At 41.6% G+C, this 26380-nt stretch overlaps 1 protein-coding gene across 2 annotated transcripts in view; it reads left to right on the forward strand.

Moving 5' to 3' along the window:
* FAM133B (family with sequence similarity 133 member B) overlaps window positions 1-26380 on the forward strand; it is a 46127-nt gene that overhangs the window by 2733 nt on the left and 17014 nt on the right. The window contains exons 2-7 of one of the 2 annotated variants that reach the window (XM_089692121.1): window positions 10773-10870; window positions 12771-12849; window positions 15003-15077; window positions 20828-20860; window positions 22932-23003; window positions 25138-25221. In XM_089692121.1, the coding sequence (XP_089548247.1) occupies window positions 10773-10870; window positions 12771-12849; window positions 15003-15077; window positions 20828-20860; window positions 22932-23003; window positions 25138-25221 (441 nt within the window). The remainder of the gene's footprint in view (window positions 1-10772; window positions 10871-12770; window positions 12850-15002; window positions 15078-20827; window positions 20861-22931; window positions 23004-25137; window positions 25222-26380) is intronic. The other variant, XM_089692122.1, reaches the window with a different exon arrangement.

The raw sequence follows: 26380 nt of genomic DNA on the forward strand, positions 1-26380 counted from the left end.
CCAAAAAATGATAAAAATTTCATATGAGTACAGTGTTGCATGACCGCACAATTGTCATTCAAAGTGTGACAGCGCTGAAAGCTGGAAATTTGGCCTGGGCAGGAAGGGGGTATAAGTGCCCGGTAGGCTAGTGGTTAAAGTCGGGATCCCCCTTGCGTCTGGCTCAGCCTCTCAGCGATCTGCTGGTTTCTTTGTATGTATGGATTGCCTGGGTTGTTACCAACATGTGGTGAAAATGTCATGGCAATAGCACCTTTAGAAATATATTTACCTAGAAAAATGGTGACGTGTTGAATAGTTACTTTACCTGCTGTATATGTTATTATAGGCTGCCTGGTCTGTGCTGTGAAAATCAAAATAATATAAAAGTTGTGATCAAAACAAATAACATTGACATCAAAACATAACAAGGTGAAGAATCAGATAACTAAAAATGAAGTCCATAATATTGTGCTTCATCAATCATTCAGGCCAGGGGGTCCCCAAACCCCGGCCCGGGGCCACATCCGGCCCGTCTGTGTGTTTTATACGACTCGCAGCTCACCCAGACTCTGCCGATACAGCATTGCCGGTCTGCTTGCTTTTTTAAAATCCCTTCAAGGTAATTTCTCCCAGTCTGTATTACTCAGCAGCACATAAAGCCACCCCCCCCCCCCCCCAATTCTGGGAAGCTGTGCAGTAATTGGCTACTAGGACCGCTGGCGTCCTAGCAACCCATGATGTCATCAGTGCAGCATGTCCTGCCCGCTGTTTATATTAGCGATCCTTCTGCATTCATTGGCAGCAGGCGGGAGCCAGGATGTGCGGAAAGGCTCTGATGGGAACACGAATGTGCCGAAAGGCTCTGATGGGGATACGGATATGCAAGGAGTCTCTGATGGAGACACGGATGTGCAAGGGTTCTCTGATGGAGACACAGGCATGGAATGAGACTCTGATGGGGACACAGAGATGGGAGACTCTGATTGGGGACACTGATATGGAGGAGACTTTTATTTGGACACAGATGTGCAGAGAGACACGGATGTGCGGAAAGGCTCTGATGTGGACACAGATGTGCGGAAAGGCATGATGGAGACGCGGGTGTGCTTTCGGCTCCGATGGGGACGCGGGTGTGCTTTCGGCTCCGATGGGGACGCGGGTGTGCTTTCGGCTCCGATGGGGACGCGGGTGTGCTTTCGGCTCCGATGGGGACGCGGGTGTGCTTTCGGCTCCGATGGGGACGCGGGTGTGCTTTCGGCTCCGATGGGGACGCGGGTGTGCTTTCGGCTCCGATGCGGACGCGCGGAAAGGCTCTGATGGGGATGCGCGGAAAGGCTCTGATAGGGACGCGGATGCGCGGAAAGGCTCTGGTGGGGAAGCAGGCATGCTAGGAGACTCAGATGGGGACATGAATGTATGGGAAGCTCTGATGGGGACGCGGACATGCTTTCGGCTCTGATGAGGACGCGGAAAGGCTCTGATGAGAATTGAGCATCTTGAGGAGGACACTGACGTCAGGATGAACACTGATGTAAGAGGGGACTTTGTTGTAATGGTGGACTCTGATTTGGATTCTGATGTAAGGGTAAACTCAAATCCTTTCCTTGTTCGGATATCTCCTTCGGTAAAGTATGGAAGGAAAAAAGAAAAGTAGACAGCGAGTGCCACCTGTTTAATGAACAATGGAGCATAAAGTACTTTTTTGTACAAACAGGCGATAAAGCCTTGTGTCTCATATGCAACAAAACTCTTGCAGTTTTGAAGGAGTACAATTTGTGTTGGAACTATGAGACAAAAAATGAACAAAGTTATTCCAAATTCACAGGAGTACAGCGTTCAGAAAAATTTCAATCGATGCAACGCAATTTGCTGCCCCAAAAGCTCTGTTTACACAAAATAAAAGTGAAAATGAAGCTTTAACCAGGGCCAGTTACAAAGGCTAAAAGAGAAAAGCCATTCACTGGCGGAGATCTCATAAAGGAGTGTATCATGGAAGCAGTGGAAGAGTTATGCCCAGAAAAAGCAAATCTTTTCAAAGCTGTATGTCTTTCCCCAAATAGAATTGAGGATATAGGAAGCAATATAGTTCATCAAATTGCAGAAAAAGCAAAAAACATGCAGGTGCATTCTCTTGCACTTGATGAATCAACTGATGTGTGTTATATGTCACAACTTTTAGTGTTCATTCGTGGTGTTGATGGTGAATTTAATGTCACACAAGAATTGGCATCAATGCATAGCATGCACAGCACAGTAACTGGAGAAGACATCTTCAAAGAACTGCAAAAAACTGTGACCGAATATAACCTGGAGTGGAATAAACTGTAATGTGTGACAATTGATGGAGGAAAAAACATGTCTGGGGCAAAACAAAAGTTTGGTTGGACAAATCACAAAAGTTGGTGGATTCTCAAAGCCCATGTTTCTGCATTGCATTATCCATCAATTAGCTTTGTGTGGCAAGTATGTGGGTATGCCTTGCGTTCTGAAACCTGTTGTTTCACCAGTAAATTTTATTTGGTCTCGGGCAGTTTCGTGATTTTCTGAAAGAAACTGATTCAAAGTACAAAGACTTGTCTTATTACACAGCAGTTTGATGGCTAATGCCCCGTACACACTAAAATTTTCATACGAGGACCGATCATCCAATAATCGGATCGATAGTACACCGCTTTCGAGAGCCGATCACGACGATTTTTGCGGCAGTATCTGAAGGGACAAGTGCAAAAATTTTTCTCATATGATACCAGATCGTGCGATTTTTGTTTTAATCAGTACAGTAGTCCGAAAATAAAATACATGACATCACTTTCGAAATTCTTTTGTATGAGAATTTTCATATCTTTAGTAACCTTTTCACTAGTCGTGAGACTAGCAGGTGAAAAAAAACGGGCGATCGTTTGCCCGATGTTCTCTGTACGGGGGAACAATTCTATCACGCTTTTTTCAGCTCCGGGAAGAAATTAATTTTTCACAGAAAAGAATCGACCCGAACCACTTATCAAACATTGACTGGTTTTGGAAGTTGGCATTTTTTTTACAGATTTGACAGACCATATAAATCATTGGAATCTGAAGTTGCAAGGTGAAACAAATTTGATTTGTGACCTATTTTTGCATGTCAAGTCATTCAGGGCAAAACTGATGCTGTTTGAAGGGCAGGTGAAAGTCCATAATTTGGTTCATTTCCCATGTTGTGAAAAATTTTAATGAGGAAAGTGAAACAGATTTTCCTTCTTCATTTGCAACTGAATCATTCAGGAGCTACAAAAACAATTTCAGGAGTGCTTTTCTGATCTCGATGGGAAAGCAGATGAAATAAAACTGTTTCAAAATCCATTTGACTGCATTGCTGAAACCCTCCCAAGTCAGTTTCAGTTGGAAATTATTGACCTACAATCAGATGACATGCTGAAAGACAGATCTAAAGAAGGACATTTGATCGAATTTTATAAATCTTTGCAGCCTGAAAAGTTTTCAAATTTGAAGCAGTTTGCTTGTAGACTTCTGTTAGTTTTTGGTACAACATACCTGTGTGAACAAACAGTTTCAAAAATGAAGTATGCCAAGTCCAAATATCGAGCAGATTTATCGGATGATTACTTGAGGTCCATTTTAATAATTGGCTCCTCAAGTTCAGTGAAATTTTTAAATAAAAAATCGGCTCCATCATTTGCATTACATTTTGTGAAAGAACAGGAAGCACAAAATTCTTTTCATTAGCTTTTTCATTAGGCTGTTTATTTTAAATTGTCAGGTCTGTGTTGATAGGTGCAGGCTAAATTTAATTTTGTTAAACCCTTTATTAAAGGCTCAAGTTTATTTCAAATGTTTTTTCTTTGTTTTACTAGAGTTGTTTTTGTTTTTTTCTCAATCATTTTATATCGATTACAAAAAAAATCCAAGTAAAACATTGATTTATCTAAATTTTATTCATTCATTTTAAAAAAAAAAAAATTTTCGGTCCGCAAATATTTTGTAAAATCTACAATGTGGCCCTTGGGCTGAAAAGTTTGGAGACCCCTGATTCAGACTGTGACAAGCAGCTGTGCATTTTCATAAAGTACTTCATGATATTCCTTAGCCTGTACAGACACAGTGCTCCCCTCCTATGTGCCCACTCACTTACCAAAAGATGTGGACTCCTATATACACCGTGTTCCAAATTATTATGCAAATGATATTTTTCTCATTTACCTAAATAATTGATGTAAATAACAGTCAGCATAATTCTCATGTTATCAACTAGTAAGAGTACAATTCACATTTTATTGAACAAACCTCCTAATGATAACAGGATTTTTGTTAAACATAAAACACTTCCAATGACTGATCCAAATTATTCCGCACAGTAAGTTTCAAAACACTTTATAGGTTGTAAAGAACTGAAAATTGTCATTTGTTGTGTTTGCAGCATATTTACTGAAATCAAAAGCTATTTCAATCAAACGTTTAACAACATTTTAACTTTTTAAACATTTTAACAGGTTACATTGTAACATAGGACCCCTTATTTGATAGCAGCTTCACAAGTCTTGCATCCATTGAACTTGTGAGTTTTTGGACAGTTTCTGCTTGAATCTGTTTGCAAGATGTCAGAATAGCCTCCCAGAGCTGCTGTTTGGATGTAAACTTCCTCCCACCCTCATAGATCTTTTGCTTGAGGATGCTCCAAAGGTTCTCAATAGGATTGAGGTCAGGGGAGGATGGAGGCCACACCATGACTTTCTCTTCTTTTATCCCCATAGCAGCCATTGATGCAGAGGTATTCTTTGCAGCATGAGATGGTGCATTGTCATGCAAGAAGATGATTTTATTACGGAAAGCATAGTTCTTCTTTCTGTACCAGGGAAGAAAGTGGTCAGTCGTAAACTCCACATACTTTGCAGAGGTCATCTTTACACCTTCGGGGACCCTAAAGGTGCCGACCAGCTCTGTTCCCGTGTTTCCGGCCCAAAACATGACTCCACCACCGCCTTGCTGACATCACAGCCTTGTTGGAACAGGGTGGCCGTCCACCTTCCATCCACTACTCCATCCATCTGGACCATCCAGGGTTGCACGGCACTCATCAGTGAACAGGACTGTTTAAAAATTAGTCTTCATGTATTTTTCTGCCCAATGCAGCTGTTTCTGCTTGTGAGCATTGGTTGGTGGTGGCCGAATAGAAGGTTTATGCACAGTTGCAAGACTCTGGAGGACTCTACACCTTGATGTCCGTGGGACTCCAGAGGCACCAGCAGCTTCAAATATCTGTTTTGCTGCTATGTAATGGTATTTTAGCAGCTGTTCTCTTGACCCGATGCATGGATCTGGCAGAAATCTTCCTCAATGTGCCTTTATCTGCACGAACCCGTCTGTGCTCTGAATCAGCCACAAATCTCTTAATAGTGCGATGATCACGCTTAAGCTTTCACGAAATATCTAATGTTTTCATACCTCGTCCAAGGCATTGAACTATTTCACTCTTTTCGGCAGCAGAGAGATCCTTTTTCTTCCCCATATTGCTTGAAAATGGTGCTCTGCTTAATAATGTGGAACACCCTCCTTTAGTAGTTTTTCCTTAAATTGGGCTCACCGGCCAATCTAATTATCACAGGTGTCCGAGATTGTTTTCAGTGATCAAAAGAGCCCTGACGCACAATGCCATCCAAGAGTTACACTGAAAAACAAAATATTTAATCTTTGTGACGCTTAAATAGAATTTGCATAATAATTTGGAACGCGGTGTATTAGGGTCATATGCGCTGTATAGTACTGTAGGTTGATCTGGAGCTTGTAGTCCTCCTGGATGTTTATATGCGGTTACCCACTTCAGTATACCATAGCGGTGTTCATTTATCTCATAATACTTGAATATGAAAGATATGGAAGCTCCAAATAGTGTAATTCCGCTTTATTATAAAATAGTGATAAAAGCAATCGCACTTACATAGATAATAAATTACAAGGTAGAGCACCGAACGAGACGTAGCGCACCAGCGTTCATCTCACTGGTCGGAAATGACATCAACAGCATCTGTCACTGATGCATTTTGCCTCACCTCCGGGGCATTCTGAGCCTTTGTGAATGCTCTGAAGAGGCGAAATGCGTCAGTAACGGCTGCTGATGACATCATTTCTGGCCGGTGAGACTCACTCTGGTGCGCTACTTCTGGTTTGGAGCTCTACCTTGTATTTTATTATCTATGTACAGTGCCTTATATAAGTATTCATACCCCTTTAAATTTTTCACATTTTGTCATGTTACAACCAAAAACATAAATGTATTTTATTGGGTTTGGATGGGATAGATCAACACAAAGTGGCAAGTAATTGTGAAGTGGTAGAAAAATGAGAAATGGTTTTCAAAATTGTTTACAAATATGTGAAAAGTGTTGCGTGAATTTGTATTCAACCCCCCCGGAGCCAATACTTTGTAGGACCCCCTTTCACTGCAATTCCAGCTGCAAGTCTTTTTTGGGGATGTCTCTACCAGCTTTGCACATCTAGAGAGGGACATTTCTGCCCATTCTTCTTTGCAGAATATGCCAAGCTCTGTTAGATTGGATGGAGAATGTCTGTGAACAGCAATTTTCAAGTCTTGCCACAGATTCTCCATTGGATTTAGGTCTGGACTGTGACTGGGCCATTCTAACACATGAATATGCTTTGATCTAAACCATTCCATTGCAGCTCTGGCTGTATGTTTAGGGTCGTTGTCGTGCTGGAAGGTGAACCTCTGCCCCAGTCTCAAGTCTTTTGCAGACTCTAAAAGGTTTTTTTTTTAAGATTTCCCTGTATTTGGCTCCATCCATCTTCCCATCAACTCTGACCAGCTTCCCTGTTCCTGCTGAAGAAAAGCATCCTCACAACATAATGCTGCCACCACCATGTTTCACAGTGGGGATGGTGTGTTCAGGGTGATGTGCAGTGTTAGTTTTCCACCACCAATAGCGTTATGCATTTTGGCCAAAAAGTTCATTATTGGTCTCATCTGACCAGAGCACTTTCTTCTATATGTTTGCTGTGTGCCCCACATGGCTTCCTGCAAACTTCTTATGGCTTTCATTCAATGACTTTCTTGCCATTTTTCCATAAAGGCCATATTTGTACCTTGCACAATAGTTGTCCTGTGGACAGATTCTCCCACCTGAGCTGTGGATCTCCGAAGCTCATCCAGAGTTCCCATGGGCCTCTTGGCTGCTTCTCTGATTAATGCTGTCCTTGCCCGGCCTCTCAGTTTAGGTGGACGGCCATGTCTTGGTAGGTTTGCCATACGCTTTCCATTTTCAGATGGTGGATTGAACAGTGCTCCGTGAGATGTTCAATGCTTGGGATATTTTTCTTTAACTTAACCCAGCTTTAAACGTCTCCACAACTTTATCCCTGACCTGTTGGGTGTCTTCCTTGGCCTTCATGATGCTGTTTGTTCACTGATGTTCTCTAACAAACCTCTGAGGGCTTCACAGAACAGCTGTATTTATACTGAGATTAAATTACACACAGGTGCACTCTCTTTACTAATTAGGTGACTTCTGAAGGCAATTGGTTCCGCTAGATTTTAGTTAGGGGTATAAGAGTAAAGGGGGCTGAATATAAATGCACACCACACTTTTTTCAGATATTTATTTGTAAAAAAGTTTGAATATCATTTTCCTTCCACTTCACAATTATGTGCCACTTTGTGTTGGTCTATCACATAAAATTCCAATAAAATACATTTACGTTTTTGGTTGTAACATGACAAAATGTGGAAAAGGGGTATGAATACTTTTTCAAGACACTGTAAGTGCAATTGTTTTTATCCCTTTTTTTTATATATATATATATATATATATATATATATATATATATATAATATAAAGTGGAATTACACTATTTGGGTTTTCCATATCTTTCATATTCATGCATTATGACAGGGCTCGACAAATCCCGGTCACCGTGACGACTAGAAAATATGGCCTGGTGCCCAGGCTGTTGTCAGTCCCAGTAGGTGTAGCATAGGGGAGCGCAGTCAGGCTCAACATTGCCGGGCAGCCTGCAGATGTCACTGCCACGTGTATGAGGCCGGAGGGTAGGGAGGAGCAGCGCTGTGAGGGCGGAGAGCGGCGGGAATGTGAAGGGCGGGTTAGGGGAGATACGGGGCTGTACATTAGTAGGATGGGCGGGTCAGAGGAGCAGCGGAGCTGGCAGGAAGTGTCCCCTGTGTGGCTCTCAGCAACACCTGCCCCTCTGGGAAGACTCTCAGCCTCACCTTGGAGCAGGAACCGGCGGCATGACAGCCAGTGTGGCCACCTATCAGTGCCCCATCAGTGCAGTCTCATCAATGTCCACATCAGTGCAGTCTCATCAATGTCCACATCAGTGCAGTCTCATCAGTGTCCACATCAGTGCAGTCTCATCAGTGTCCACATCAGTGCAGTCTCATCAGTGTCCACATCAGTGCAGCCTCACGAGTGCCACCTCATTAATGGTCCTATCAGTGCAGCCTAATCACTGCACATCAGTGAAGAAAAATTACTTTTTAATTGTCAGTCTTTTCTTTGTGTATTTAGTAACCAATAAAAAGCCCAGTGGTGATTAAATACGACTAAATGAAAGCTCTATCTGTCTAAAAAAAAAGATAAAATTTTTATTTGGGTACAGTGCGCACGACTCCACAATTCTCCTTTACCTTTGGTTCAGATCTGTGAGGCGGTGCTGCTGCAGGGCCCGCACAAATACCTGCAGCCGCACCACCAATACAGAGGAATGTGGAACCCACGGGCGGGTGCCATTAAGGCACGCCGCCTGCACTGGAAATCGCAACTGTACTGGGAACCTCGGTTCCCATGTGGGCTGCAATTTCCAAAGTAGTGCAGGGACTTCTTCCCTGCATGTCCCGGGGCACGGGAGTCCATTCAAATTAATGGGCTCTTGTGCCTGTGCGAATCGCGGCCCGCACGACCACACAGATGTGTGACAGAGCTGAAAGTTTAAAATTGGCCTGGACAGGAAGGGGGCAAAAATAACCAGTAGGCAAGTGGTTAAAAAAACTGGCTCCTAACTTTTTCAGCTGGCTCCTAGATTCAAAGCAAATTTGTCAAACCCTGCATTATGAAATAAATGAACACTGGTATGGTATACTATAGTTGGTAACAGAATATAAACATCCAGGAGGACTACAAGCTCCAGATCAACCTGCAGTACTATACAGCGCATATGACTGTTACTATTATTATACAGGATATATGAATCCACATCTTCTGTTGAGTGGGTTGGCACATAGGAGGGGAGCACAGTATTTACACAGCCACTAAAGGAATAGCATGAAGTAATCTGATAGAAGCAGGGATTTGCTTCCTCATGTCAGAGCTGCTCAGTTGATGACCCATGGAGGGGTAATGAAACTAGCAGGAGATGTAGAGGAACCACAGATCTACAGAATAGATGAAGCAAAAGCAGGGAAACCCTTGTACTGCAGGTTCTCAGGTACAGCTTCCTCTCCAGCAAGGAGAACAGTGAGAAGCACAGTAGTGACATCACTAAATCTCCTGGGACTAGCAGTCAGGAAGCAGTGCCTTAGATCTCACACTGCACATATACAATTATGAGGCTCCTGGTACCCTCACATACTAGGATACAATTAATGCTTGTTCTCAATCCATTTGCCGATGCTTGATTCTGTTGATATGAATTATGACTTACATTTCATTAATAAGTGGTCTTCATGTTGTAGAAAATATTCTAGAATCCAATGATGTTTATCATTACCTGTGAGGGTGTGTTCCTTTTACTTGCACTGGCTCAAGACTAGATATTCTATCCAGTATTTCCCCATACAGTGTAGTGCATGTATGTTATATCTACCTTTCACCAGTATCTAATATTTTCATTGTTAAGAATCCTGCACAAAGCTGCTCTTCTTAATTAGACCCAGCTAGGTTCTGACATGCAGTGTGGTCACCCTTGAGTTGATGTACTTTATGCTGCGATGATACTGTTTGTGCCGGGCTTTGCATGCCGGTTAAGAAGATGTTAATGCATCTTTAATGTTCCTCCTGAAGTTGGCAGACTATCGTCATGGGCCAGCGTTTCCTGGTGACGGGATCCCTCTGGGTCACGCGTATCTGAGTTGTGTGTGCCAACATCTTGCTACTCTTTGGAGGGTACACAATAGATGAGAACACAAACATTCCTGTTTGATCATTATGTGGTTGTTGCTTGTTCTTCGTAATTTACTCACAAAGAAAGTTTGTGATAGTTTTGTGTTCGGTGCCCTCCAGACTTTATTTTCTGGGCCAATTGGTGTTACAAGGCATAGTCAGTCTTTTGTAAAAATGTAATAAATGCACCGAAATTAATAAAATACAAACATTTGTTTTTATTAATTTTTTTCATTGAAGCCTGGAGAGCAGTGCAACCGTGATTTAAGCTAACGCCCATGTGAACAAGGCCTTGGACAGTCAGGTGCTCCCTGGATCAATAATCTACAGTGGTGGCATATGTCTTTGTCCTGGTGGGCATTGTCATTGGAACTTAAAATGAGTAAAAATCCAAAATATTAGGTTGCTACTAGATGAGCATTAGAGATCAATTCTAATAGGGAAAGTATTCTGGTGACATCTGCCCAAGAGGGGATTTCCCTGATTTTCCACACTTTGGAGAGATTTCCTTTTGCCTTCTGTTGTGTCTACAGGGCAGGATGTGAAGGGAAATCACAGCAGAAAACAAAAGTTGGGTTTAGATATACTCAGTTTTGCTTCATAAGAGATTCTAGTTTGCATTTTTAATAGATTCTAGTTTGCATCTTTTTTTTTTGGTTCTAGGCATATATGAACCCTATAGCTATGGCCCGAGCCAGGGGCCCCGTAGCTTCTGGTGGACCGACCATTCAGGATTATTTGAGCAGGCCAAGGCCTACCTGGTGAGTTGTGCTCGCTTATTGCAATAAAGCTCAATTTCAGGCAGAGAGTAAAAACTAAATAAAATTAATGTCTGTACTACTGTGGGGGTTGATCAGGATTTTTTTTTTTTTTTACACTGTATTGCTTATAACAGTGGTGATCACTGTTATAAGCAATAGTTTTAACTGTCATGAATGGATTTCAATTATGACAGTTTGCTTATTATGATGATGCTGTGATTGGCTACAGCAAATCACATGGTACAGCGTGCCAGATACCATGTGATAGCTGTGGGCCAACCACAGCATCACAACAGTAAGCAAGCTGCCATGAATGGAAATTAAGACCGTTTTGCTTACAAGTAATCATGTGACCATTATGATTGTGCATAGCGATCACGATACCCCAGGCACTCACAGCGACCAGGTACCGATCACCTTGAGCTGCTTTGTCCACCAGACACAGCATTCGGGAGATTTTGCCGCTGCACGCCACAGGGGCATACCAGTGTGCATGTGCTAAGCGAATGGTACATAGCTTAGCCTGTAGCTGCCGCCAGCCCGCAGTAAATGTACTATGGATTGATGCCATTTCAGGAATTCCACCACTCCGCCATTTAAAGATTTCTGGCGATATTGAAGTGGTTAAAGCAGCAATATGGCATGGTGCACCAAGAGTCAGCAGATGCTTGTCTGAGCTCTTATAGGCACATAGTCATTGGTAATGCAGTCTTTTTACCTATCCTCCGTCCTTCTTTCTCTTGTTTCTCCCAGTTCGCTCTAACAAACTAGCTGAAAATTTTTTTTTATAACTGATGTGAATGTACAATATATATGTAAAGCGCTGCATAAATTGATGGCGCTATATAAGTACCTGGAATAAATCTTTGTTTCTGTTGACAGTCCTTCCACTAAGCAAACTGGGTTTAGGTGTTTTATTACTGACTATGTTAAAGCAGAGTTCCATGAAACTGTAAAAAAATAAAATAAATAAAAATAAAAGTCAGCAGCTACAAAAATTCTACCTGCTGACTTTTAAAAAAAACAGCCACTTACGTGTCCCTCGATCCCGCAGTGTCCTCCCCGCAGCCCGTTTCACTGGTGGTCCTGTGTTCCAGGCGCCAGCATCTTCATTGTGGACACCCGGCTGTGACAGCTTGCGGCTTCACAGCCGGGTACCCACTGCACATAGACGATTAGCGCTGCGCTTTCTGAATGGTCCTGTAGTCTTCTGGGACCTGTCACGTGTCTCAGAAGACTATGGGAAGGGAGGGGGACAACTTCCGCTTCTGATCGCCTAGGCGATCGCAGAAAAAGTGGGAGCGGGTACCTGTCAAATTCGGGTACCCGCTCCCCAAAGGTGCCAATCTTTAACAGGGAGCAAAGGAGCCAACATTAAAGTGGAACTTCCCCTTTTGGGTGGAGCTCTACTTTAAAGTGCAAATCCAATCAAATTATAACTAAGCCTAAATCTGTTCCCACCCCATTCTAAGACTATTCTATCTGCCAAGTGACAGAAAAGATCTGTATACTTACCTGTTCTGAAGCCGCTCCAGTCCGGTCACATGATTGGCTCCCAGTGCCAACTTCAGTGTAGAGGAGGGGCAGCTGACAATGGCTGCCCCATAGTAAGCCTATGGGTGGCATTATCTCCCAGGCTCTGAAGCCATTGTCACTGCCTCTCCTCTATACTGATGCTGGAGCTAGGTAGGTAATTCTACAGAGCTTTTCCTTAACAGGGTAAATAGAATAGTCTTAGAATGGCGGAGTAGATTTTGGGTTTAGTTAGAATTTCAATGGAATTGCACTTCAAAGCGGATTTGGCTGGAATTTTACTTTAATGAAATACTGAATGATTACTACATACATGATAGTTAATGTGGTTTAATCAATAACTACAACCTTTTCACATCTTTTACAGGGAGGAAGTGAAAGAACAACTAGAGAAGAAGAAAAAAGGGTCCAGGGCGCTGGCTGAGTTTGAGGAAAAGATGAATGAAGTGCGCTTTTGTTCTTTTAAAATAGCAATGGAATCTAAATCTATAAGTCTGTATTTCTTACATTTCAGCAAAGAAATAGCCAGCATATAAAAAATGAAGTTCAAAAAGATTTGAGGTTCCATTATAAAGTACAGAAAAGTGCAAAAAATTATTATCCACGAACGTTAGGGGGCCGCCACGCTGCACCCTTTTTTCAAGGTGACAGACTCAAGGGTGTAGTGAGCCCCTGTCTTCCTCCAGAGAGATGACTACACAAATGTCTTTGCAGCACTGAAATCCCAAACAGTGCCTGTGTTCTCCACTGCTGACGTCAGCACCTCTTCCTCTCCTGATCTCCATATTGCGGTCACTTTTATCAATGTTAGGGGTTTTTACTGTGATTGCTAATGCTGGGGGTTTTTACTGTATCCTCTGACACAAATGCTGGGAGATACTATTACGGTCACTGACACCAATGATGGTGGTTATTATTGCAGTCTCTGACATCAGTGCTTGGTATTATTATTGAGATCACTGACACCAATGATGGTGGTTGGTATTGCATCCACTGACACTAGTGCTGGGGGTTATTATTGGGATCAATGACATCATTGCTTGGTGTTGTTGTTGCATCCACTGACACTAGTGCTGGGGGTTATTATTGAGATCAATGACATCAGTGCTTGGTGTTGTTATTGCATCCACTGACACTAGTGCTGGGGGTTATTATTGAGATCAATGACATCATTGCTTGGTGTTGTTATTGCATCCACTGACACTAGTGCTGGGGGTTATTATTGGGGTCAATGACATCATTGCTTGGTGGTGTTATTGCATCCACTGACACTAGTGCTGGGGGTTATTATTGGGGTCAATGACATCATTGCTTGGTGGTGTTATTGCATCCACTGACACTAGTGCTGGGGGTTATTATTGGGGTCAATGACATCATTGCTTGGTGGTGTTATTGCATCCACTGACACTAGTGCTGGGGGTTATTATTGGGGTCAATGACATCATTGCTTGGTGGTGTTATTGCATCCACTGACACTAGTGCTGGGGGTTCTTTTACTCCCACTTTCTTTTCAGTGAGTATTGCGATTAACAAAATAAAGCAGGATTTACATTTCTTGGTGTTAAGATGCATTACAGCCCATCCATTTTAAATGGACTTGATGCAATGTGCTTCAACACATAAAAACATGCAGCTGTTGTGTAGCCCCCTGGAAATGTTGGGAGCTGCATACGAGTCCCTCCTATAATTTTCAGGTTCACCACCACTGTATAGAAGGCAAGAAAGAGGTAAAGGTGTAAATTTGGGTCATTCCTGGAGATAAGCTTTAAAGTGGTATAAACCCAAAACCAAAAATGTTATATATTGTAGCTTACCAATCATTAGATGTGTTTGCTGCATTAGTCTTCTGTTGTTAGGCCTTTTCCCTCTGTTTTCACCTGGTGATCTGGCCAGTAACTAACCTTCTGTGTTACAGTGCCCCTACTCTGGATGAAGGAGCGCAGTGGCAGAGCAGACAGAAACACTACCAGTCTGGGGAGATAGGAGTGTTAATTGCACTAGCAAATTTAAATACACTAACAAATTGAAGCCAAACTCCAGCTCACACTTTGTTATCAGTTGCAGCAAACACATCGATAAATAAAAGTTGATCATTGCAAGTACCCTGGTCATTGTTAAATGGTTTGTCTCATCCCTGTTGCTACAAGAGAGCTTGTTCTGACGAGAAACAACACTTACGGGCTGGATCACCAGATGAAAAGAAAAACTGAATAAAAAAGAATTAATGAAGCCATCACATCTAGTAATTGGTAACCTGCATTATAATAAATGTTTGCTTTTGGGTTTAACACTGCTTTAAACTGCATGTATTTGAGCTAATTTACCTGCCAAAAGGCATCTGTTCGTACTGTTGATGCATACAGCTCTGCAACATAAGCACATTTAGTTCTATTGTATCCTACAGTGATGTGAGGTCAGAGGGGTGAGCCAGTGAGAGCTGCGGGGGGAGGGGACTAAGGGATTTGACCACTTTTTAATATTGCAGTATGATAATTTAAATGTTTCATACTTAGCAGTGATCTTTTTATGTAATACTATTCTCTCTTGTGGTGCTGTACAAAAATGGAAAGTTCAATATTTTGTTTTTGTATTGTTCCAGAGTTGGAAAAAGGAGCTTCAAAAGCACAGAGAGAAGGTCATTTCTGGCAGCGATAGTTCTTCAAAGAAGAAAGAGGTACTAGAGTATTTTTGTTGTTATACCTTACTTTAAATTTCATCCTGCCTTCATGACAGAGTTTGTTTTAAAGTCGAAAGTGTTCAGACAACTAAATTCATATACAGAATATTGCCAAAAGTATTGGGGCACCTGCCTTTTACACGCACATGAACTTTAATAGCATCCCAGTCATAGTCCATAGGTTTCAATATTGAGTTGGCCCACCCTTTGCAGCTACAGTGCCTTGAAAAAGTCTTCATACCCCTTGACATTTTCCACATTATGTCATGTTACAACCAAAAATGTAAATGTTTTATTGGAATTTTATGTGATACACCCACAAAAAATTTGGCACGTAATTGTGAAGTGGAAGGAAAATGTTAAATGGTTTTCAAAATATTTTACAAATATCTGAAAAGTGTAGCATGCATTTGTATTCAGTCCCCTTTCCTCTGATATCCCTAACTAAAAACTAGTGGAACCAATTGCCTTCAGAAGTCCACCTGTGTGTAATTTAATCTTAGTATAAATACAGCTGTTCTGTGAAGCCCTCTGAGGTTTGTTAGAGAACATTAGTGAACAAACAGCATCACAAAGGGCAAGGAACACACCAGATAGGTCAGGGATAAAGTTGTGGAGAAGTTTAAAGTAGGGTTCGGTTATAAAAATCTATCCCAAGCTTTGAACATCTCACAGAGTACTGTTAAATCCATCCAAAAATGGAAAGTGTATAGCACAACTGCAAACCTACCAAGACATGGCCGTCCACCTAAACTGACAGGCGGGGCAAGGAGAGCATTAATCAGAGAAGCAGCTAAGAGGCCCATGGTAACTCTGGAGGAGCTGCAGAGATCCACAGCTCAGGTGGGAGAATCTGTCCACAGGAAATCTGGCCTGTATGCAAGAGTGGTAAGAAGAAAAATTGTTGAAAGAAAGCCATAAGAAGTCCCGTTTGCAGTTTGTGAGGAGCCATGTGGGGGACACAGCAAACATGTGGAAGAAGGTGCTCTGGTCAGATGAGACCAAAATTTAACTTTCTGGCCTATATCAAAGTTTAGGTCAAAGCATATTCATATATTAGAATGGCCCAGTCAAAGTCCAGACCTAAATCCAATTGAGAATCTGTGGCAAGACTTGAAAATTGCTGTTCACAGATGCTCTCCATCCAATCTGGAAGAGCTTGAGCTATTTTGCAAAGAAGAATGGGGAAAAATGTCGCTCTCTAGATATGCAAAGCTGGTAGAGACATCCCCCAAAAAGACTTGCAGCGGGAATTGCAGCGAAAGGTGGTTCTACATATATTAACTCGGGTAGGGGACTGAATACAAATGCACACCACGCTTTTCAGATATTTATTTGTGCAAAAATTGTGACAACTGTTTATCATTTTCCTTCCATTTCACAATTATGTGCCAAAAAAATACATTTACGTTTTTGGTTGTAACATGACAAAATTTGGAAAATTACAAGGGGTTTGAATACTTTTTTCAAGTCACTGTATAACAGCTTCCACTCTTCTGGGAAGGCTGTCCACAAGGTTTAGGAGGGTGTCTATGGGTATGTTTGACCATTCTTCCAGAAGTGCATTTGTGAGGTCAGGCACTGATGTCAGACGAGAAGGCCTGGCTCGCAGTCTCCGCTCTAATTCATCCCAAAGGTGTTCTATGGGGTTGAGGTCAGGACTCTGTGTAGGCCAGTCAAGTTCCTCCACCCCAAACTTGCTCATCCATGTCTTTATGGTTCTTGCTTTGTGCACTGGTGTGCAATCATGTTGGAACAGGAAGGGGCCATCCCCAAACTGTTCCCACAACGTTGGGAGCATGAAATTGTCCAAAATGTCTTGGTATGCTGACGCCTTAAGAGCTTCCTTCACTGGAACTAAGGGGCCAAGCCCAACCGCTGAAAAACAACCCCAAACTATAGTCCCCCTCCACCAAACTTTACGCTTGGCACGATGCAGTCAGGCAAGTACCGTTCTCCTGGCAACTGCCAAACCCAGATACATCCATTGGATTGCCAGACACAGAAGCGTGATTGGTCACTCCAGAGTACACTGTAGTCCAGTGGTGCCGTGCTTTTTCAGCACTGCCCCAGATGCTTTGCATTGCATTGATGTTGCTGCTCGGCCATGGAAACCCATTCCATGAAGCTCTCTACGCACTGTTGTTGTGCTAATCTGAAGGCCACACCAAATTTGGAGGTCTTTAGCTATTGACTCTGCAGGCAGTTGGCGAATTCTGCGCACTGTGCCCTTCAACATGCACTGCCCCTGCTCTGTCATTTTACGTGGCCTACCACTTGGTGGCTGAGTTGCTTCTGTTCCCAGTTGCTTCCACTTTGTTATAATATCACTAACCATTGACTGTGGAATATTTAGTAGCCAGGAAATATCACGGATGGACTTATTGCACAGGTGGCAACCTATATCATTAATAACGGACGCCAATGGACGTAAATATAAAATAAAAAATGTACAAAGCAAAAGTTAAAAGATGGGCGGATGAGGGGGAGCAGCTATCTAATTCCTTGGAAACCAAGGAAAAAAGCCTACCACGGTACCACGCTTGAATTCACTGAGCTCCTGAGAGTGACCCATTCTTTCACAATTGTTTGTAGAAGAAGTCTACATGCCTAGGGACTTGATTTTATACACCTGTGGCCATGGAGGGCATTGGAACACCTAAATCCAATGATTTGGAGGGTGTCCCAATTTTTTGGGGAATATAGTGTATGTTCACTGTTTTACCTTACAAAGGGATCTTAATCCTGTTCAGCCAGTATTGTGATGTGCACATCTGTTACTCTGCACAGCTAGGTGGATCATTCCCATACTTCAGCTTCAATGCTTCCTGGACTACCTCCCTGCTAACTGAACAGAGGGTGCCATAGAAAGTTTTAAGTGCTTGACCAGAATAAGGGGGCATCAGTCTCACCAGCTGTGTAGTGCAGCATACGTGTGTAAAGCACAAGGCCTCGCTGAACAGAATTTATTTGAATTGTGCAAGCCTTGCCTTTTGAAGTATCTATCAAGTGACAAATTTAAATGTAGTTGTTGGGAAACAATTTGCAGTTATCTGCTGCCTACCAAACTCCAATAAACATAGTATTCTGTCTGCTCCATGTCACCCATGGCAGCAGGCAAGCTTTGAGCATCTCCTATTGGGCACAGTAAATTCTTCACTAACCTGTACAATTGTACAGATAGTTGATAATTATGATATACATGTTGCCTCCTGAAGCCTGATCCACACTCATATCGCACATCAGAGTTTACTGACAGGCGGTGAGGAAGCAATTTGACGCCTCCTCACTGCCTGTTTTAACCCCATTTTTTGCCAATAAATACGCTGCGTTGCACACGGTTGTGGGGTGTTTGCTGCACTTCTCCTTTGACTTGAATGTGTAGCGTTCAGCTATGAGGAAGGCAGAGTGCGTTCTCTGGAAGATGAGCTGGACCCGGCCAACGCCATGCTAATCGCACTGATAACCTGGAGAACTGCCTATGGAGAAATAACGTTGAGATCTTAGGCCTGCCTGAAAAAAATCGAGGGACGCGATCCAGCTGTTTATATTGAGCAGTGGTTATTGGATACCTTTTGACAAGAAGAATTTTACGCCATTCTTTGCGGTGGAAAAGGGTGCACAGCATTCCAGGTGTACCCTCTTTGTACCCTGTACCCTTTTTGTCCACCATTTTTGTCCATCTCCCCCATGGCCGTGGAATTTTAGAATTATCTCCTAGGACGTTAGAGGATTAAATGCAGGACAATTTTTGATTTGCTTTCCAATACCTCCATTGCTTGTCTACAGGAAACTCACCTCACTAAACATTCTACCAGTTTCTTAAATTCTCACACTTTTCCAACGCAATATCACTCTGTTTACTCATCTTACGCCAGAAGAGTCCGTATTCTGATCTCAACTAAAGTGCACCTTTTCTGTCGAAAAGCTTTAATAGATCCTAACTAGTGAGCTTCTCGAGTATCATCCCTAATACTGTTATTTAGGCATTTCAGGTGACCTCTGCAAGACTGTATTTCTTAGCAGCCCAGCTACAAAACTTCTCTGGGTAGGGAACTATTAATGAGGTGGACCCCATTCAAGCTGTATTTCTACCTAGATCGAATCAATACAATTTGATAGCTCAACTGGAAGTGGGTGGGTTTTGGGGCTGCTCATAACACCCTACACTGATACTTATGGCTAAGGTCTGGGGGGAGATGAAGCAAATTTTTAGATACGATGAAATCTCAAGATACCACCTCATTTGGGAGGGGGAACGATTAGAAGAGCTAGGTAAATTACAGGGCTTTTCAGGTTGGTTCTCTAGAGGGGTCCTTTTTCTTTACCAGCTCTACAGTAACAACCAATGGAAGCCTTTTAAATATTTACAAGAGGGTTTTAACATCCCCTGGTGCCGTTTTTTTTTTTCTTCAGTACCTCCAGCTACGTCACGCAGACGACAGCTCTTACACAGATCCAGACCCCACTTATAGAACAATTAGCAACTACCACTGTTAAGAAGGAACTTACTCTCTTTGTACATCACTCTTGGATAGCTCTCAGGGTAACATGCAGTTACCACGTAGAGGAGGATGGTCTACACATGTTCCCACTTATGATGAAGAGATCTCGCACTCCATTTTAGAACAGGTCCCTCTGGTATCCATCTCTCCTACTCAGAGATTGTCAAAACTTTTTCTCATAAGGAATACAGATAATCGGGCATTTCAAGTGACTCTGAGTAATGATCCTTTGACATGTATACTAGAGTTCCTAGATAAAGAATTATTTACACCCTAGGCCAAAACTGCTATTACTAGACTGTTGTTTTTGGTGCGTAAATGTCTATTGCTAAAGTGCCTTGAAACCACACCCCCTACATTCGAGGAATGGCGGACGCACGTCAATGCTACCCTGATGACAGAGAAACATATACTGAAGCAGCAAGGCACTCCTTTTAAAGTCATGGGACCCATGGCTTCAGACTTGGGCTTACCCCCCCCCCCCCTTCCGTAGCCCTTGTGTTCCTGAGCATTTTACAATGCTAGTTGCTCCATTTTTACACTCCCTATTCATAGGAATAATACTACTGATGATGTAACTATATGGCAATGTCAATTGGTAGAAAGACAAGAACACTGTGGATTTAACTTGATTTTACTTCTGGGCTTGGTAATGGGATGGTTCCTAATCTGTATCTCTATGGGTTGAATAAAATATATATCTTTATTCTATCTCACTGTATTATTGAACATTCTAAGTAAAAGTGGTATTTACTGTCATGTTCAACTGATCTAAAGCAGCCTCGATGTACCAAAACCACTGCTTGCTCTGAATGTATTAAGCCATCGTACGTGTATGAATACTATTGCATCTTGTGAGGAGTCAGTTGCTAGACTGTATGGCTTTTTCTGTGCTTATTTTCTTTTTGTTTTGTTTGGTTTCTTTTGTTGATTTGTAAAGCGATAAAACCTTCAATTAAAAAGTACAAAGTACTGGGGGAGGGGGTGTTTTTATTAACATTTTATTAGAAAAGGTTTGTCAAGAAATATAAGTACTTTTCATATTATCCGTTGTGCGACACACAATTCTTTTTAAGCAATCCAAATTAATGATGAATTCTATATGTTGTCGAAATAAATAAGTTTGCATTGATATCTCCCCTTGTCTGTCTAGTGAAAATCATTTGTTTTCTTCCCTTGAACCATCCGTTATGTTGAGGATGTCACTGTTTTTTTTTTTTTTGTTTTTTTTTTACTTTGTAGAAACGCAAAAAGGAAAAGAAGAAATCCGGTGGGGTGAGAATAGTTTTCATTTCTTTCATGTGTGAAGACAAAGTTTCAGGTCTGCTGGTAATAAATTACAGACGTCAGATGCAGACATACCTTCAGCTAACCACTGATCGTACCCAGGACTGTGGCTTTGTTTTCATCCCCACTGCCTTTCTGTCCTCTGCTGTCCCACATTGGGGACTAATCTGGAGACACTCTGCAGGCCATACATTACGGTCTGTGACAGTTGCATGCACAGGTCAATGAGAGGGAGGAAAGCACATCAAAGGGCATAGACTTTCTGCATTTGCTTATTTAACCAATTCAATACCGGGCAATTTTACACCTTCCTGCCCAGGCCATTTTTCACGTTTCAGCGCTCTCACACTTTGAATGACAATTGCACGGTCATACAACACTGTACCCAAACTAAAATTTTATCATTTTCTTCACACAACTAGAGCTTTCTTTTGGTGGTATTTAATCACCGCTGGGGTTTTTATTTTTTGCTAAATTAACAAAAAAAGACCACAAATTTTGAAAAAAAAACACGTTTTTCTTTGTTTCTGTTATAAATGTTTACAAATAAATAATTGTTCTTCATAAATTCAGGCCGAGATGTATTCTGCTACATGTCTTTGGTGAAAATAACCCAAATTAGGATGTATTTTTTAGTTTGTAGGAAAGTTATAGAGTTCACAAACTATGGTATATATCTGAATATTGATCAATCCTGAAGTACTGACGGCCAATCTAATTTCTTGAGGTCCAAGAATGTCAGAATAGTACAGATATCCCCCAAATGACCCCTTTTTGCAGAGTAGACAGTCCGACGTACTTCATAAGAGGCATGGTGAGTTTTTTGAAGTTGTATTTTTTTTGTCATAATTTTTCGGAAAATTAAAAAATTAAAAAAATTATTTTCACTATTTTTTTTTTTTTTACATACTGTCACCAGTGCAGTACAGCGTCATCATATAACTGGCATGGCGGTGATCAGGGACACTGACTGGTGACAGTATGAAAAAAAAATATATATATATTTTTTTTTTATTATTATTTTTAATTTTTTATTACATTTTTTTTTATTTTTTTTTAAGATTTTTTTTTCATTTTTTACTATGACCAAAGTAGTGCAATGTTACCATAGTAACATTGTACTACTTTGGGGAAGTGATCAGTATTTTTTTTTTTTTTTACACAATTTGCTTATAGCAAAGAACTACTTTGCTATAAGCAAGCATTTACCAGCATGAAATCGATTCATTCAGCTTTTTTTTTTTTTTTGTGCTTAGCTGTGATTTGGTCACAGCTAATCACATGACATGTGCATGTGATTAGCTGTGACCATTCACAGCTAGGCAATAGTATACAATGGATGACATGAATGAAGCCATCCATTGTATACAACTGTCATGTGACCTGCTGTGATTGGTCACAGCAGGTCACATGGTACCAGCAACGGGGGCCGGTACTCAGATCTGTCATCGGCCGTGTCCGAGGTACACGGCCGGTGACAGATTGCGCCGCTGCACGGCTCTGCATTAGCGGAAACTACGCATGTGCGGGAGCACGCCAAATGGCGTGCACCCGGAATGCCGAAGCACTTTTGAAGCCGCCAAACGGCTATTGGCCGGGCGGCTAATGGTTAAAGTGAACCTGTGGTGACTGGGTCACGTTAAATCTGATTTCCAGGTTTGTTAAATATATGTATAAATATTTTCATATTTTTTATATATTCATGGCCTGTACAGTTCTACGTTCTTTCAATTTACTCCATTGTTGCCCACATATCAAAGACTGTAGGAGCCTGTCCATACTAACCACATGCTAAAACATGCAGTTTAGGTGTGTGGGCTGTTTTGGTGTCCATTTTACAAGGTGGTGAGGATGCGGCGTAATGCGCTTTTTCAGCCACAATACTGTTTCCTTTCTGTATTCTTCATTTGTAACCAGAATCTTGCTTTTTACATTCCATTAGTTATTTGCAGATTATTGCACCATCTACCCCAAGGCTGCCAGTAGTACATAGGATGAAATCGCTTTTTGTTTTTTAATTTTCGTCTCACAAGTGTCACCCTTATTGTCTTTGGTCAAGTTATCTTCATCTTCTTCTTCTGCATCATCAAGTTCTACTTCTTCCAACAGTTCAGATGAATCTGATAATGAGGTAAGTCAGGTGTCGGGTTCATGTATTTCTGGAAGTTATTTTTGATGTCATCAGTTTGGGGTTTTTTTTGTTTATTTGACATTGAGGTTTGCCTGGTATTAAAGTGGTTGTAAACCCTTACATATACCTACTGCAGTGACTAGTCTCAGGTGACACAGAGAGATGGAACATATCCTTGTATATAAGTAGTACCTGTTTATCTGCAGCCTCCTACAGCACACATTTTACAACATATTACTGAGCTCTAGAAGACAGGGATCTGAGGTGTCACACTGTAGAGTAGAGAGCTGAGTGTAATCTGAAACCTGAATGAAAGGAAGGGACAACGCCCCCTCTTCAAAGTCTCATAGGGAAACATGCATCTCCTGGGATTATTTGGTGTCCTTATACACTGTCACAAGTGATCTATGCAGATAGCAGAGGGAGGAAGAGGGAGCAGATAGGAACCACGCTGGGTGCTTTGGATTGAGGCCAGTACACACTATAGGATATGCTTTTTCATTTCAGAGATGTACCACTTTAATACATATGTAAGCCTTAACAATGACTTGTTTATTCACTTTTGGTGAATATACCATTGAAAGTTTTGTTGTATCTGTTTTGATAAGCGAAAAAAATTATACCTGCCGATCCTTCCAGAAATCTAGTGAGCTCACATGTTTCTTTTGTGAGCTGACAATACTGCATTGGCGTCTCAAAGGATTTTATCAGCCCTGCCTGAATTCTCTTTGTGGACTACAAACTACCACCTCCTATGTCACAACTTTTTCTGTCCTAAGGTGACAGTGGGCTCTATTTACAAAGTGGTATCATAACACATCTGAGTATGTGGTAAGATACCACACCGCGTTTTTAACAAAGTTTTTTTAAACTTACTAAAAACCGCTACTAAATACGGTAATTTATTTATTACAGTAGTAAATACCATGTTGTTAAGGAGTGGGTGGCCACCGGCGTCCTTAAAAATCTGTAACTGTCATGGTTGTTAAGGAGTGGATGGCTGTAGTGTACTTAACAACCAATGAGTCATCAGCTGTCAGAGGGGTTCGCCAATGACAGCTGAGTGTAAACAAAACAAATGCCGGGAATTACAAATTACAGGGAAAAAAGAAAAAAAAACCCATTTATTTATATATATATAAACATTTTTTGTTTAAAATGGCGTGGGTCCCTCCCCGAATCCATATCAGACCCTCAGGCAGCCAAACTCCAGAATGTAAAAGAAAAAAAAAATGGCATGGGGTCCCCCCAAAAATCCATACTAGACCCTTATCCAAGCATGCATCCTGACAGGTCAGGAAAGGGTGGGGAGACAAGCGTCCTTGGGTAACGGTCTGGCATGTATATTGGGGTTTTTTTTTTGGCATGAGGTTCCCCTTAAAATCCATTCCAGACCCGAAGGTCCTGGTATAGCTTGAGGGGTTCTGTCATTTTTAATTGCTTTTGTTTACGTTCAACTATCAATGGCCAACCCCGCTGACAGCTGATGGCTCATTGGTTGTTAAGGATATGGCAGCTGCCTGTTCCTTAACAACCATGTTTACTGATTGTTGAGGATACCGGTGGCTGCAGACTCCTCAACTATCGCATGTCTGGACCACTACTTATTTATTGCATTTATTTACTTATTTATTTGTTTGTTTCCTTTTGTGAATTGACTTTAACTCCTGTTTTATGTGGTATTTACGGAGTGTTTTTTGCTGTAAACCGCATAAATCAATAGTGAATTGACATTTTCAGGATTTCATTTGGTATTTGGGAAAACACCTAAATACCGCACACGATCTGCTTTTGTGAATGGAGCATAATGCTTCTCTACAGATATATTACAGTGAGGGAGTGTTGTCACCCTAGGAAAGAAAGTGTAACTGGCAGGATCATTAGGTAAAAATATAGGGAAAAAACTTGTCAGCATCACTGACTGTATCTTTTCATCCCCAACTTGTTACACAACTCAAATAGCTTGAGTTTGGTGATTTTATGTTTTCCCATCTTGGTCAATTGTATTTATTTCACAAAAATTCAAGAGATCTATTTATTGTTGCGTATGAGATTTGCAGCAATGTATTAAAACTAGAAATGTTTTATGTGTATGTAATGTTTCTTCTGCACTAAATTTGATTTCTTTTTTAAGACCAAGAAAAAACACTCAAAAAAGAAAAAGAAGAAAAAACATTATCGCAGGTCATCAGATGACAGCTTGGATTCTGAGAGCAAGGTGTGCTTTGTGGAGGTGTCATTACTTATCTGCTGGCCACTGTATGGCAATGTGTTGCTACATTATTTGTAAGGGAAAACTATCATGAAAATATACATTTTGAAAATGTGACCTTTTAAATCTGACATGAGATCAGTGAAGGGGTAATTCTTAATTTTACCACCTAATAGGGCATATAAGTATATAATTTAAAGTATAAAAGCAGTCAACCAGAAAAAGCACATATGTAGTCATCATTAAGTTACCTATTAGGGTCATATTGGGGGTTATCATCTGAGGTCTGTGTTTGGGCCTAGGTGGGTGCACATGCAGCCGAGGGGTTGTATGCTTTTCAGACAAATTACTAGCTGTCATGAGCTAACAAACCCACTGTGATGGCGTTGTGCAGGTAACAGGGCCTCATTATGAAGACATCAGGGGTCTATTATACCCCTAATGTCTCCCCTGCACTTTGCCTTTACAGAATAAAGCAGAAAGTATATGAACAGTTGTTTTCCAGGGCAAAGTCTGCTGTCATCTGGCTGTGAACCCAGAAGTGCTTAGAGCAGAGCACATCCAGGTTAAAGCTAAACTAAACTCTGGCATATGCTCACCACCTCCTTCAGCGATGCTGTGGCTACATCCCACTGGCTGTTGACATCCTCTCTGCAATGTTTTCGACTTTATTATTGGTCGGTGGGATTCTAGTACAGCCAGAGTGTGCTTGGAATGCATGTGCATGTACATTCAATAGAAAAACTGCAAGCAGGCAGGTAAATGTGTATTATTGCAGAAGAAACATAGCATGTCTTTTCTGCAATAAAGAGCTGCATGCTGACAGTTTTCTATACATTGGGTTTAGTTAAGCTTTGACAAAACTGGAATCAGATCTCTCCCAAGCTCCCCTGCAACAATCTTGATAGTGGTTGCTGTAGTCCTGGGCTCCCAGTTGGATCAGGTGATCCTAGGGACCAGTGAAGGGAGTGTCAGAGTGGACGCCACTTCTGCTGCACGTAGAATTGATCAGGTATGTCCTCGACCACAGTGATCACTTCTACAACAAAGCCTGGAGATACATTTTAAAATGGTAAAGGAAAGAGCTTGTTTTAACACTTTCACTGCTGTTACATGCGGTACACATTATTGACAGTGGAAGGGTTAAAATCTGTCTTTAGCTTAA

The sequence above is a fragment of the Staurois parvus genome, unplaced genomic scaffold, assembly GCF_062004578.1.
Source record: "Staurois parvus isolate SC_StPar_1 unplaced genomic scaffold, SC_StPar_1.0 ptg000576l, whole genome shotgun sequence".
Classification (NCBI taxonomy): Eukaryota; Metazoa; Chordata; class Amphibia; order Anura; family Ranidae; genus Staurois; species Staurois parvus.